Here is a 13,995-nt window from a genome sequence, read left to right as displayed (position 1 = left end):
AATATTATTATTTAATGGCATAAATTAGATGAATTATCTCACCATCTGAATATAACCTCAAAATGTACTTAATTTATTCCAATTAAACAATTTTCAAATCAGATACTCATATAGGTTATATTTGAGCGTTATATTTAATTAAAAATTGATTTCTATATAATCCACAACCACACTATCCACCTATTTGCTATAAAGCAGAAGTAAGCAAGAGGAAGATCAGAAGGCAATTTTACCCATAAAATAGGTCCACAGTATGAATATGAGAATAGTATAAAAACCAGATCCTTCTGTATTTTGGAAATACATATGAGAATTTTAGGTAAACTTTTTCTATAGAACAAAGAAAAAACCAGTGAACTCAATTTATAGAAAAACCAATGAGTGGACTTTGCAAATCAGTTTTGGATTTTTAAAGAAAGGGTTTTAAAATTGAACAGTAGAACTTGTTTCTTTTTATAGCTTTAGAGAAGTCCAAAAGATAACTATTGTATTATTATTTGAAAGTATTATACACACAGTGCCCTGAATATAGTAGATCTTCAATAAAATAAACATGTTAATGAAGCCTATACTTTCAAGTAATAGTAATCTCTGTTTTTAAACAGATAGCCATCATAAGCCAATGTAACTGCATGCACTTCCTTGTCGTCATTTGGAACCAGGCGTCTACTGATTACTACACTCGTCGAGGGGCTTTAGACCTTTCCTCCGAGGAGGGCTGGCATCTGTTCAGATTTAACAGAAAAGAACTCATGGAAATGGCATGGGAAGAGTGAAAGAGGACTCATCATAACTTGTCCCAACAACAGAGGCTCCAACATTTGAATGTCACCTGAGCCCTACAGCAGTTTGACTTTAAGTGTTGTACAATACAGCAAGTGACCAAACTCTGGTTTGAGATCTCTTACTTTGAAACAGATTTTGCAGATACAGTCAACTCTCCATTATCCAAACTAATGTACTAATGTGTTGTAGCTGAGCTGATGATCCAAAAGAGTAGAGAATTCAAAAATCACTTATACTTAGCTTTAGGATATTTATTTTTTTACCTACCATCTCTCACTAAATTTAAGATGATTATATTTTCACATCTTAACATGTCTGAAATTGGGATAAGTATAATGATCAACTGGCAGTACTTTTTTCTTAGAGGTAAATAACGTGTCTTAGATTTGATGAAAAATGAGTGTGTTTGGTTATAAACAGAGCTGAGGTACCAAAAATTTACTTAAAATACTGAAGCCAAATTTTGAAGAGCTTACTTATGAAAAACTAGTAAGTGAACTGCTTCCCCACCTTGAGCAGCTCAAGTACCACTGCCTCCTTAACATCATCCCAGAGCTACATTCCATCTCTGAGCATCCATGGCTCTTTGGCTGTACTTGTCTTAGGGCAGATACTACACACACCACTGTATCTGTATATGTTTCTATCCTTTCTAGTAGAATATAAGCCCTTTGATAGAATTACCTTTGCATCCTGTGTTATAACCAGCATGGTAGAACATGTAAGTTTCCAATATGTACCAGGTATTTTATGGGCACAAAAGCTACAGAAAGATGATTCAGTCATACTCACAAGGAACCCTGTCTGTGAAAAAATACTAAACTAGTTTTAGTTTTATGGTAAATTGTATGGGCCATCACAGCTATAAATACCAAATGTGAGGGAATGTAGAGGAGAGCGCATCTAAATCCCACCTTGGAGAACTGAGAAAGGTGACACTGGAATTGGGTTTAAAGGATGAACAAGAAGTTGGAATATAGAGCAGGATGACATAGAAAAAAAATTCTAAGGTGAGACACAAGCATAGGCAGAGAAAAAGGAACATAAAAGAACAAAGCATGTCCAAAAAGCAAGTTGTAGGTTATAGATAAAATATGACATACATTGGCAGTAGGGTGGGTGGGGAGAGAAGACAGGATTAAAGTTGAGCTGGGATCATATATGAAGGGCCTTATATGTCATACAGGAAGTCTTGATGTGATTCTGTAGGCAATGATGAACCACTGAAGTTTCCAGAAAGACAACCAACCACAATGGTTGTTAGTAAGACAACTATTTCATCATAATATGACAGATGGGTTAGAAGAAGAGGGTAGCAGGCACTGGATGTTAGCTCAAACTCACACCCATTCCAAATCCCTTACCCCTTGCCTTCCTCACCATAGAACCAAATATGTTTTGCCAATCTTCCTTGCACTAAATGTGGCTACATGACAAGTTGTGGTCCAGATATAGACAGAAGTCTTTTGAGAGGGGTTCTAGGAGTGCATTTACTTTTCTGATAAAAGGGAGTCAGAAGCATCTGGTACATAGTTTGTCCTAACCCTTCTTCCTGCTTTGAATGTGTATGTGTCCCCCACAGGTACAACAGCCATTTTCTGCCTATGAGGTGATAAATTAACACAGTAAAGAGCAGAGTGGAAAAAGTCTAGGCCCTTGATGGCACCAATGAGCCACTGTACCAACCCTGTAATACTTAATTCCAGATTTTAAATAGACTCTTATTTATTTAAGCTACTGTTAACTGGTTTACTGTTACTTGCAAGCAGAACACATTCTGAAGTGACAGAAAACAAGACTGATGGCAGGCAGATCAACCAGAAGGCTAGTGTAATAATCCAGGAAAGTGATAATAAAGAGGTGAATGAGAACAAGGATTAGAAAAGGTAGAAAGGATTTGAGAAACATAGAAATAAGAAGAGAGAGGTAGAGGGGCTGGCCCCGTGGCGAGTGGTTAAGTTCGCGCACTCCGCTGCAGGCAGCCCAGTGTTTCGTAGGTTCAAATCCTGGGCACGGACATGGCACTGCTCATCAAGCCACGCTGAGGCAGCGTCCCACATGCCACAACTAGAAGGACCCACAACGAAGAATATACAACTATGTACCGGGGGGCTTTGGGGAGAAAAAGGAAAAAATAAAGTCTTTAAAAAAAAAAAGAGAGAGATAGAGACAATTTAGTTTTAGGCATAATGACATTGGGGATATCTATGGGATGTAAGGTAGATATGACTAATAAATAATTAGAAAGAAAGGTCCATAGCTCTGGAGAAATACAGGAGCTGAAATAGAAATAATAAGGACATATAAATGGCGGCTGAAGTCAGTGAAGTACGTTGAATGAAAATGAGAGAGCACACAGAATGAGAAAAGAAGGCTAGGAATGCAGCCCGGGGAGCCTCAGCATTTAAGGCATTCAGAGCAAGAGAAGAATGAAGAAAAACAAGAGAAGCAGGAGTAACAGAGAGCAAAGGGAGGAGTGAGTTTCAAGGAGGGAGTGGTCGAGAGTCAATAATTGCAGAAAATTCAAGCAGATATAGAGACCAGGGTGTCCCAAATTAGAGAGGAATTGAAAGCGAGGAAGTAAGAAAGTGACATTAATTACTTCTTTAAGAAGTATGGCAATTATGGGAAGGACAAAGAAAAGATAGCTCTAGAGGAAGAGGCAGGGTTAGGGAAAGGGTTTTGTTACTGTTGTTTTTGGATAAAGAAGATCTGAAGCTATTTAGATGTGAGGAAAATTAAATGAGTGAAAAGAGAAACCAAAGACTGAAGATTAAACAGGATAGACCATGGTACTGGGAAGGATGCGGAGGAATGAGATGAGGAACACAAATAGAAGCACTGACCTTAGAAAAGGGGGCTGCATGGCTGAAAAGACATAAGACTTTTGAAGGTAAATGGGAAGAAGTTGGGAATGGTCATGTCTAAATAACATTCTTGTTTCTCTGAGTAATAGGAGACATGGTCATCTTTGGCAGGAATAAGAGGCTTGGAAATAAAAGGTCTGTAATACCTCTCCTGGGGAACAGAATAGGAAACCACCTAGGAACCAGCAGGACTGCTAAACAGCATTGGGGGTCCCACGTAGCATATGGTCCTCTTGAATAGAGGTGTTTGGGGACACTTAAGAGGAGTTAACACTAATAAAACAAAGAGACAAAGCCAAGCCCAAGTGCCTTAAAGTATGGATATTTTATTCCAGCTCTGGGAAATGAAAAAAAAATGGGAAGAAGGGAACACATCCTTCCACACACCATTCTAATTTAGCTGACATTAATTCAGAAAAGCTAAAGCAAATATGTATGTGTATACGTATAAATATTTATATGTAGACATAGTTTTTCAGATTTTAGTCTCATCAGTGTTCATATATTTACTGTTTTTGTTTTTTCATAAACATCCTTAAAAGTCACCAAATGCATCCTAATACTTCTACCTCTGCCTCTTCATCAATCATTTAATATTGTTTGGATTTTGTTCATAGTTGGTGTTTTAATCACCTATGTGATTGGTCAAACGGTACGTTAGAAGATGTGAGGGAAAACATGGTTGAACTTATACTCTGTGCGTCGCAGTTACCCATCACGATTGTTTTCATCATTATTTGCAGCTTCACACATCTGGTAGTTCTCTACGCAGACATTTCAGCTTCTAGTGCTGTACATATCTGCATCTTCTGGATGGGACTGCCCGTGATCCATGAGCTTGGGGTCAGGCAGAAACTGTGTAGCACCTGATAAAGTATTAAAACGAAAAAAAATTAGTCATTCATTTAACAAATTTATTGTTGGCACTGGGAATACAGTAGTGAACAAAACAAAAATCTCTGCCAACATGGACCTAACATTTAAGTTGGGTGAGACAGACAGTAAGTTAAGTAAAAGATATGAGATGGTGGTAAGTGCTATGCAGAAAAATCAACCAGGGAGGGGCATATGGAGTGCTTGGGTAATTTGCAATTTTAAATACAGTGGACAGGGAAAGCCTTCCAGAAAGGTGATACCGAGCAAGAACTGAAAGAGGAGAGGGTGTGAGCTGGTAGATATCTGAAGAGCAGGCAGCAAGTATAACAGGCCTGAGGCATGTCTGAGGAAACACAAAATGGCCAATATGGCTGGAACAGAGTCGGCCAGATGTGGTGATCGTGGGTACAGTGAGAGTGACAGGAGACATCATCAGAAAACAGGTGAAGGCTAGGCCACACAGAACCATGGTAAGGTTTTTCTTTTTTATTTTAAGTGAGATGAGAAGCTACTGGACAGTTTTAAGCAGAGGAGTAACATGATGTTATGTTTTCTAAAAGATCACTTTTAGCTATGGGAAGAAGAGACTACAAGGGAACAAGGCCGGAAGCAGGGAAAGCAGTGAGAAAGCTGCTGCAGCACTCCCAGAGCCACACGCTGATGGCTTTAACTAGGGCAGCAGCAGTACAGGCAGGGAAAAGGGAATGGATTCAGAATAACTTCTGAAGGTAGAATGGACAGGATTTCCTAAATGGATGGAAGATGTTGTGTGAGAGAGACTCTTTAACTTGAGAAACTGGAAGAATGGAGTTTACATTTACCGAGATAAAGAAAAATGTGGGAGAAGCATGTTCAGGGGAAGGCAAAGGAAGCGTTAAGTTTTGGATGTGTTAAATTTGAATTACTAACTAGACATCTGAGTACAAATGTTTCAGTAGGCAGCTAGAAGTCTGAGTCAGTAGGGTTGAGGAGAGGCCTGGGCTGGTTTATAAATTTTACAGGCCTATCCTATACATGGCACTTAAAACTATGGGACTATATGAGATCATATAGAGCGCCAGAGAAGAGGCCAAGGAATGAGCCCTTTGGATACTCCAACTTTTTGAAATTAAGAAGATTAGAAGAATGTAGCAGAGAAGACTGAGAAGGAACAGCCAGTCAGTGAGGTAAGAGAACCAAGAGCAAGTAGTATCCTATAGGCCAAGTGAAGAGATTGTTTCAAGGAGGAGGGAGTAATCACTTGTGGTAAAAGTTACAGATGGATTGCATAAGATGGAGACTGAGAATGGACTCCTGGATTCGGCAATGTGTGGACCAGTGGTGATCCTGATACGCTGACTGTGTGCCAGGCGAGGTGCTACATTATTTTCATGCACTGTCTCACAATACCACCATGAGACAGATGATATTTTTCTATTATCCTTGTTTTACAGATAAGGAAATTTTCATTTAGAGAGGTTATGAAAGTTGACCAACGTCACTCAGTTGATAAGTGATGGAGCCAGGATTGAATCCAAGTTTGTCTGACCTCCAAGAGAACAACCCTGGCTCTCCTGTAAAATGGGGGTTAGAGTAGTAACAACATCATACAATTATTTTTAGTATTCAATATAATAATGTGCACAAAGTGCTGCATATAATACCCTGTGCACGGCAAGTAGGAAAGGAACAACTATATATTTACTTCATGACATAAGACTAAAACTATTTTTTCAGAAATTTGTTTTTATTTTAAATATGTTTTTCAAAATCTGATTCATTTTAAAATGATTTTATTACATTTGGGAGACATACCTTTTTTTCCACAGAGGAATTTAATTTCAAGTTTTATGATGAAAACAAAGGGGAGAAACATTTATATACAATGATTTATTTTACACCTATCTTTTCAGAAACATTTTTTATAAAGTGTGATATACCTATATGCAAATTCAGCACCAAATATACTAAAAAACAACCAGATCACAAGTAATCACTACTCATGACACTAATATAGTTCTCCATAGGACAGAGATTCTTAACCTGGGGTCTCTTTGGGGTCTGTGGATAGAATTCATGTGATCTATGAATTTGAATGGGGAAAATTTGTCTTTATTTAATTAAACTCTGACTAAAAATGAACATTTTCTTCAATAATAAATGTAGGCAATAAATCAAAATAGTATTAGTGGTACCTTAGATTTTGTCACTAATAGAAATCACAGATATTTTCCTATCACACTGCAGTTGCAGATATCTTGATATAGTTACACTTACCACTATATCAAAACCATGGCCTTTATTAGATCTGCTGTTAGATGTTGTTGTTTAATACATTTAAGGAAGCTCATATATCACTATGTATTTTATTTGATGCATTTAAAAACATTATTCTGAGAAGAGGTCTGTAGCACACAAAAGAGGTAAAGACAGTGGTTCTGCCGGCCCTTTTCTCAAATGTACTCTTGCTGCCACCTGGTGGAAGCCTTTGCTCAGTACAAGTGAAAAGTGTCCTACAAAATAGTTTTCTTCTTTATCAGACAGACGTACTACTTGCATGTGGCAAATAATTATTTTATATAAGTCTGAATGTGTCTAATTTGCTTAACAATGTTAACCAACTGACTCAGTTCTCTAACGCTTCTACTCATTTTCTTAATTTATATTCTTGTCCAAACTCTGGTCAAAGATACAGTTCATCCAAATGTGAAAGACCCCTTGCCTTTAGATCTCCACTTCTCAAAATTTCTTGAAAGGCTTCAAATTTTTAATTGATCCCTAGCTCATGTCAGACCTTATGATTAGAGGAATATGCACAGAGAATTCCCGGTGGAGCTTTTCTTACAATCCGCCTGCTTGGAGGCCTCCCCTCTGGAGATCCTAATTTATAATTCTTGGGTAGAGTGAATTTAAAAAAAAACCTCAAGTAATTGTGATGTGGATCCCTCTGGTTTAGAATCACTTAGCCTAGGTCATTTGATTTCTGCCTTTTCAAAAAGATTCATCTCATGCTTTTCTGAGTAATTAAGGATTATATCATTCCTCTTAGAAATTTCTTCACCCCTTGAGCTGATCAAAGATTAGCAGTCATAAAACTCTTCTTGAATCTCAATCCCCTAATAATTATAATGCTTTTCTTTGAGCTTTGTCGTGTTTTTAATCTCTAATAAAAAACATTTTATGCTTAAAGTTTTTATTGCAGACTTTTAAAAAAGATGGTGTTATAACGAACAGGAAAGGAAAGGAATAAAGATGTTTAAAGTCATAAAACAGCAATGAATTATTGTCTCAAATAGCCATTAGGTGGTATCTGTTCACTGATAATTTAGTTCACACATTATCTCATTTATATTTCAAGCAAGTTAGGTAGAAAAAATGGGACAGATCACTAATTGCTGAGTGAAGTTAGGATTGTTAGAAATTCTATTTTTGTTTCTTTTGTATAAAATTGGGATGATATTCAGCATTCAGCTTCTCAATAATCGAAACACTTAAAGATACTAGTCACTGCAAAGGACTTCCTCACACTTTGTTCTATTCTTTTCTTTCTTTTTTCTCTCTGTGCTTCAGTTTGGCTATTTTCTATCAAACAATATTTGAACTCACTACTTCCGTCCTCCTTTGTATATAGTCTGCTGTTACACCCATCTAATGAGTTAATTTCAGATACTTTTTCACTTCTAGAATATCCACTTGGTTTTTTAATAGAATCCAATTTTTTAATGAAATTCTCCATCTTTTCATCCATTTTGTTCATGTTTTCTATTTAATATATTAATCATAGTTAGTTAAAGTCCTTTTCTGCTAAGTTCAATATTTAGATTACCTGTGGGTCTGCTGTTATATTTTTCTCTTTTGATTATGAGTCCCATCTTCCTGCCTCTTTGCATAACTAGTATTTGGTTTGCTTGTATGGTGTATTAAAAAAACTGTAGAAGCTCCAGACGATACCTTCTACCAGAGAGGGGGACCCTCTTCCTCTTTTAGGAAGGGTGAAGTGCTTATCATCTCAATCCAATCAGGCATTGACCTGAGTTGCAGTTTTGGTAAGAGTAAGCCAACCTCTGCTTTCTCCCTGGTCCTCAGCCATGGCACCCGCAAACTTCTGACTGAGAGCCTGACAATTTTCTGTCTCCCTTGCACTAAAAGACAGTAGGAAATTCAGTTCTGCCCTTCAGAGGTTTTGAACTTGGCTATTTAGTCTCCTGACCTGTAAAAAGTCTCGCAGATATCATGAAGGGAAGTCATGTATGTGTGGCACACCTCATCCCTCTAGAACAGGAATCAGCGGACTTTTTCTGCAAAGGGCCAGAGTAATATTTTTGACTTTGTAAAACATAAGGTTTCCATGCTCAACCCTGCCATAGTAGCATGAAAGCAACCACAGATCATACAGAAATGAATGAGTGTGGCTGTGTTCCAATAAAATTTGTATGAACACCGAGATTTGAATTTCATTTAATTTTCACTTGTCATGAAATATTTTGTGGTTGCTTTTTAACCATTTAAACCATGTAGAGACCATTCTTGGCTCATGGAATGTACAAAAATAGGCGGTGAGCCAGCTTTGGCACAAGCGCCATAGTTTGCAACCTCTGCTTTAGAGGGACATTAATCCTGTGAGACTGTGAGAGATTTTATTCTGTTTTCATCAGATTTCAAAAAGGTCCATTTCACCAAATTTCCAAATTTGTGATCCCCAAAATAACATATTTTTTCACCATAAATGTATATCGATGATAGAGAACAATCAAACTCATATTCAGAGGCATGATATACAGTTGGACAGTACACCCAATCTATTTTGTATCGTGGTAAGTGGTGGCCATGGCTAGGCTCCCCAGCTAAGTAACATGCTCTCAAAGTGTGCTCAAGGAAAATAAATTTATTGGAAAAATGGCTAATTAGGCAAATGATAATGTTATCTTCTAACGCTCACTGAGAACTTAGTGTGTGCTCGACATTGTACTTTGTGCTTTACATGTAGTCTCTCATGTAATCCTCACAACAACCATGTGAGAATAACACTATTATTGTCCTCCTTACATGGATGAAGAGACTAAGGCTTAAGGTATTACATAACTTGCCCCAGACAATAGAATTAGTAAATGTTGGATGTAGGATTCAGATCCAGGTCTTATTCTAAAATCTGTGCTCATATTCACTACTGTTTCCTATGTCTTAGACCTTTGGGACTGCACGTGAAATGTAGAAATGGTGAATCCCAAGGCTCTACTGTATAATCAACTCTGAATGATACATGATACAGATGAATAGTACTAGCATCTCTCTCCCCTCTACATGTCTCCTTAGAATTCTTTTCATCTATCACATTACCCATGACAGGTGGGTAAAGGGTTCCAGAATCTAGATGTGTGAAGAAAAGACATTGGCTAGGGATGGTTTGGTCCCACTATTGAGCTATAACATGTTTCATCTCCACAAAGATACTTGGAATTGACAGACATTTAGGAAAATGACTGGATATATTATATACTTGTGGGAATGTGGTCAACTGTTGATTAATCAGAGAGAGTCTAAAAACTGCACGACTTTTCTTGATTAGAAAGGAGAGGTAACAGAAGAAAACAGTAAAGCTCAGACTGGGTTTGTTAGTCAGTGACAACCTTAGAAAGATTAAGTGAGAAAGGAGGAGGCTGAAATTAGATAATCTATACACAACAGAAAAGAGGTGGGACTTTGGTGTTAGGAAGATCCAGACTATAAACACAACTCTGCCACTCATAAGCTGTATGATTTTGGGCAAATTACTTAAGCTCCCTGAGTCTCAGTCTCTTCACCATAAAATGATTATAATTACATGTATACACCAGAGTCCTTTTTGTTTGTTTTGCTTTTTGGGTGAGGATTGAATAACATACTTACTGCTCTTTGCACCAGAGTAGGTGTTCAATAAAAGGCAGATATTATCATTATTTCCTAATTCTCTACCTCTGAGTTGGCCCTATTTCCTTTGCAATAAGACAACTTATGGGTAGTACCATTCACCTTGTACAGAAAGACAAACCTATGCAAGCCAGTGACTGGTGGGTTTATGTGAATACACTATTGAAGTGGTATTAAACACTCTGTTACCTTCTTTTTTATCACAGTAAAACCATGGTATATTTGCCTAGACAGTATAATTGTCGCTATTTGGTCCCACAAGATATTAATTGTGAGTATCTAATACTAGCAAAGTTATTAGTATTATAATTGGTGCTATTTTTCACTATTTAATGTTGGAAGTTCTCCCGGTATCTAAACTAAATAAAACTGAGAGGGGTAAATAGCACAAGAAATGGAAAGCTGATATTTCTTCTAGGTAGATGTGATGCATACTTAGATCCTGCAAATTGATAGAATCCAGAAAGGCAGATTTTCCTCCACCTGATGAGAAAGCTCACATTTATAAAGTAATATTAAATGCTTCACTCACTCAACCTGCCAGTGCTACTCTATACCCCCATATGCAAAGATCTGCGTTATGAACCATGTGGCAATCAGAAACAGCCCCAGGCACCTCAGTACTTCATAACCTAAAAAGAAATATAGACTACAGACATTAGAAAGACAAAACATTTACGAAGAAAACATGTAAATAAGTTCAAACTACTAATTATAACACTATAAAATTATTTAAGAAAAGAATGAAAACAAAATTGAATCATTTCAAACAAACCTGAGGGGGATTCCAATTTGGTCTTCGTTTCAGAGCTGAATTCTGTTGGCAAAGGCACTGAGTGTTTCAGGTCGTGAGGCGTTTTTGCAGGTATTTCTATTTCAGCAGGGCTTCCTAGCTGTATACCAAAAAGATTTTCCTTCATAAGTAAATCAGTTTACTAAAAGAATAAAATATCCTAAAAAATTACAGTATGCGAAGGGATTAGGCTCCTTCATCTCCTTTCATTCTATTCTTGACCTCTGTCTGGGACACGCCGTTACAAGCCAACAGCCACCCAAACAAAACTCAATGTCTACTTTTTTAGTCCATTTAAACTCTACCTTAGTTTTTTCTTTAGGTTCAGGAAGTGACTCTTTTTTGTTGTTTTTTGTCCACAATGATTTAACTGCTTCATAAATTTGCTGGCTTGTAGCATATGCCTTTCTCCCAGTTACCTAATTAAAACAAAAAGTGAGTCAAATAACATATATTTTTAAGAGTTAAAATAACAAATATTTAAAAACTTATGTCAGGTATTTTATATGAACACCCAGGTCAGAATCAATGGTAAAGATATAAATCTCTAGATCATATAACACAAAGCTCCATTTTCTGTCTTATACGAAAATTCGTTTCATGTAAAAGGCTAAAAAGTGTACAGTTAGTACAACACCAAGAGTGAATCCTGATGTAAACTGTGGACTTTGGGTCATAACGACGTGTCAGTGTAGGCTCATCAACTGTAACAAATGTACCACTCTGGTGGGGACGTTGATAATGGAGGAGACCGTGCATGCATTGGGGCAGAGGGTGTACGGGAAATCTCTGTATCTTCCCCTTAATTTTGTTGTGAACCTAAAACCGCTCTAAAAAAATGAAGTCTTTAAAACATGTATAGTTTTCAATCATACGGTAAAATGTAAATTGAAAACTATGTCTGTTTCACAGGAGTCTCGGAAAGATAGTTTGAGATAATAAACAGCTGACTGAGAAAATGAGATTTGAAGATGCTACAAAGTTAATGATTTGCTTTAATTTTTATAGTGCTTTCTCTGGTCACAAAGAAAAAGCATCAGTGTATTTCTCCAGAGAATAATACTGTTTTTTTGGTAGAAACCTGAAATAAAAAATGAACTACAAACACACTAGGGTAGAGGCTATGATGCTGACTGAATTCTTGAAGCTGCTGTTACTTTCATGCATATCTCTTTCTCTTTGAAAATCTTCTTCTGATTCCTTCTTTCTATTCTTTTCCCATCCTTTTGTTCATTACAGTAAAAGTAATTTCAATAGCTATTGATTTTTCAAGTTTTAAAGTGGTTTTGGGGAACTTTCCAGGATTATGCTTTCTATGAACTTATTTATTTTTTTCCTGAGGAAGATGAGCCCTGAGCTAACATCTGTTGCCAATATTCCTCTTTTTTGCCTTGAGGAAGATTAGCCTTGAGCTAACATCTGTGCCACTCTTCTACTTTATATGTGGGTTGCCACCAGAGAGCATGGCTGATGAGTGGTGTAGGTCTGCACCTGGGATCTGAATCCGTGAACCTGGGCTGCTGAAGCAGAGCATGCTGAACCTAACCACTATGTCATGGAGCCGGCCCCTAAACATAAATTTTTAAAAACTATGTTTTTCTTCCTTAAATAGAAATATTTCTATTGTTTTTGGTAAGGATATGCCTACACTTAAGAAAAATCAACCAATCCACTATTATAAAGACAGTCCTCTTCCTCCCTCCAAGTAACCTTTGTCACCAGTTGTATGGATATTCTTTCTCAATTTTTACTCTTATATGTATATTATATACACACATGCATAGTATTTTAAAACAAATGGAATGCCGATACTTATAGATCTACCAAAAAGGATGAAGTAGATCTATACAGACTAACATGGATAGAAGTCCATGACAAAAAGAGATTAGAGAATAATAGATTATACACTACAATCTCAGTTATGTTTTAAATTAAATTTTAAAAGAAACTACACACATATATACTTAGCTTGGTTTCTTTTTAAATACAAATGGGATCACACTATACATATTATTTTGACATCTGATTTCTTAAAAGCTTAACAACATGTCACAGAGATGTTTCCATATCAGTTTATATACCAATAGATATGTTTCTTTTTTAAGATCTGCATAGTTAGTATTCTATAATGGATATACCACAATTTGTTTAACAAATCCCCTACTGATGGGCATAAGGGCGTTATGATTTGTTTAACAAATCCCTTGTTAATGGGCATATGGGATGTTTCCCCTTTTTTGGGCAATTATGAGCATGCTGTGATTAGCATCCGCACACATACAACTGGGACCGTATACCTTTGTGGTGTTTCCTTGGAACAGGTTCCTAGATGTGAAATATGTGGATTAAAGATTACATACATTTTAATTTTTGATAATATTGCCACATTGCCTCCAGAAAGTCAGGGATATACTGCAGCAATTTACACTCCCACCAAAAGTCTGGTTTTCCACCCATTTACCAGTAGCAGTATTATGAATCTTTTACATCTTCATCAAATTGAAAGGCTATAAATCAATTATCTAAATGATCTTTTAAATTTGCAATTATTTGATTGTTGATGAAGTTAAACATCTTTCATCTATTAGGCCATTTATGTTTCTTTTTTTTTTTTAAGATTGGCCCTGAGCTAACATCTGTTGTCAATCTTTTTTTTTTCTTCTTCTCCCCAAACCCCCCCAGTACGTAGTTGTATATTCTAGCTGTAGGTCCTTCTAGTTCTGCTATGTGGGACAGCACATCAGCATGGCTTGATGAGCGGTGCTAGGTCTGCACCCAAGATCTGAA

General features: G+C 36.8%; 2 protein-coding genes across 15 annotated transcripts in view; one reads left to right on the top strand and one right to left on the bottom strand.

Moving 5' to 3' along the window:
• The window catches only part of SATL1 (spermidine/spermine N1-acetyl transferase like 1), a 123,468-nt gene extending 122,190 nt beyond the window's left edge, over nucleotides 1–1,278 (top strand). For 10 of the 11 annotated variants that reach the window (XM_070256707.1, XM_070256711.1, XM_070256717.1 and 7 more), the window contains one exon: nucleotides 606–887. In XM_070256707.1, coding sequence (XP_070112808.1) covers nucleotides 606–776 — 171 coding nt within the window. In that variant the 3' untranslated portion in view covers nucleotides 777–887. Of the gene's footprint in view, nucleotides 1–605 lie in introns of all 11 variants that reach the window. The other variant, NM_001433655.1, reaches the window with a different exon arrangement.
• A 2,681-nt stretch (nucleotides 1,279–3,959) lies between these two features.
• APOOL (apolipoprotein O like) overlaps nucleotides 3,960–13,995 on the bottom strand; it is a 70,862-nt gene continuing 60,826 nt past the window's right edge. For all 4 annotated transcript variants that reach the window (XM_005614307.4, XM_005614308.4, XM_070257178.1 and 1 more), the window contains 3 exons: nucleotides 11,514–11,627; nucleotides 11,191–11,308; nucleotides 3,960–4,519 (listed from right to left, as the gene is read on the bottom strand). In XM_005614307.4, the coding sequence (XP_005614364.3) occupies nucleotides 4,431–4,519; nucleotides 11,191–11,308; nucleotides 11,514–11,627 (321 nt within the window). In that variant the 3' untranslated portion in view covers nucleotides 3,960–4,430. The remainder of the gene's footprint in view (nucleotides 4,520–11,190; nucleotides 11,309–11,513; nucleotides 11,628–13,995) is intronic.

This window comes from Equus caballus, chromosome X, assembly GCF_041296265.1.
Source record: "Equus caballus isolate H_3958 breed thoroughbred chromosome X, TB-T2T, whole genome shotgun sequence".
NCBI classification, from domain to species: domain Eukaryota; kingdom Metazoa; phylum Chordata; class Mammalia; order Perissodactyla; family Equidae; genus Equus; species Equus caballus.
This window is presented reverse-complemented; position numbering and strand designations above follow the sequence as displayed.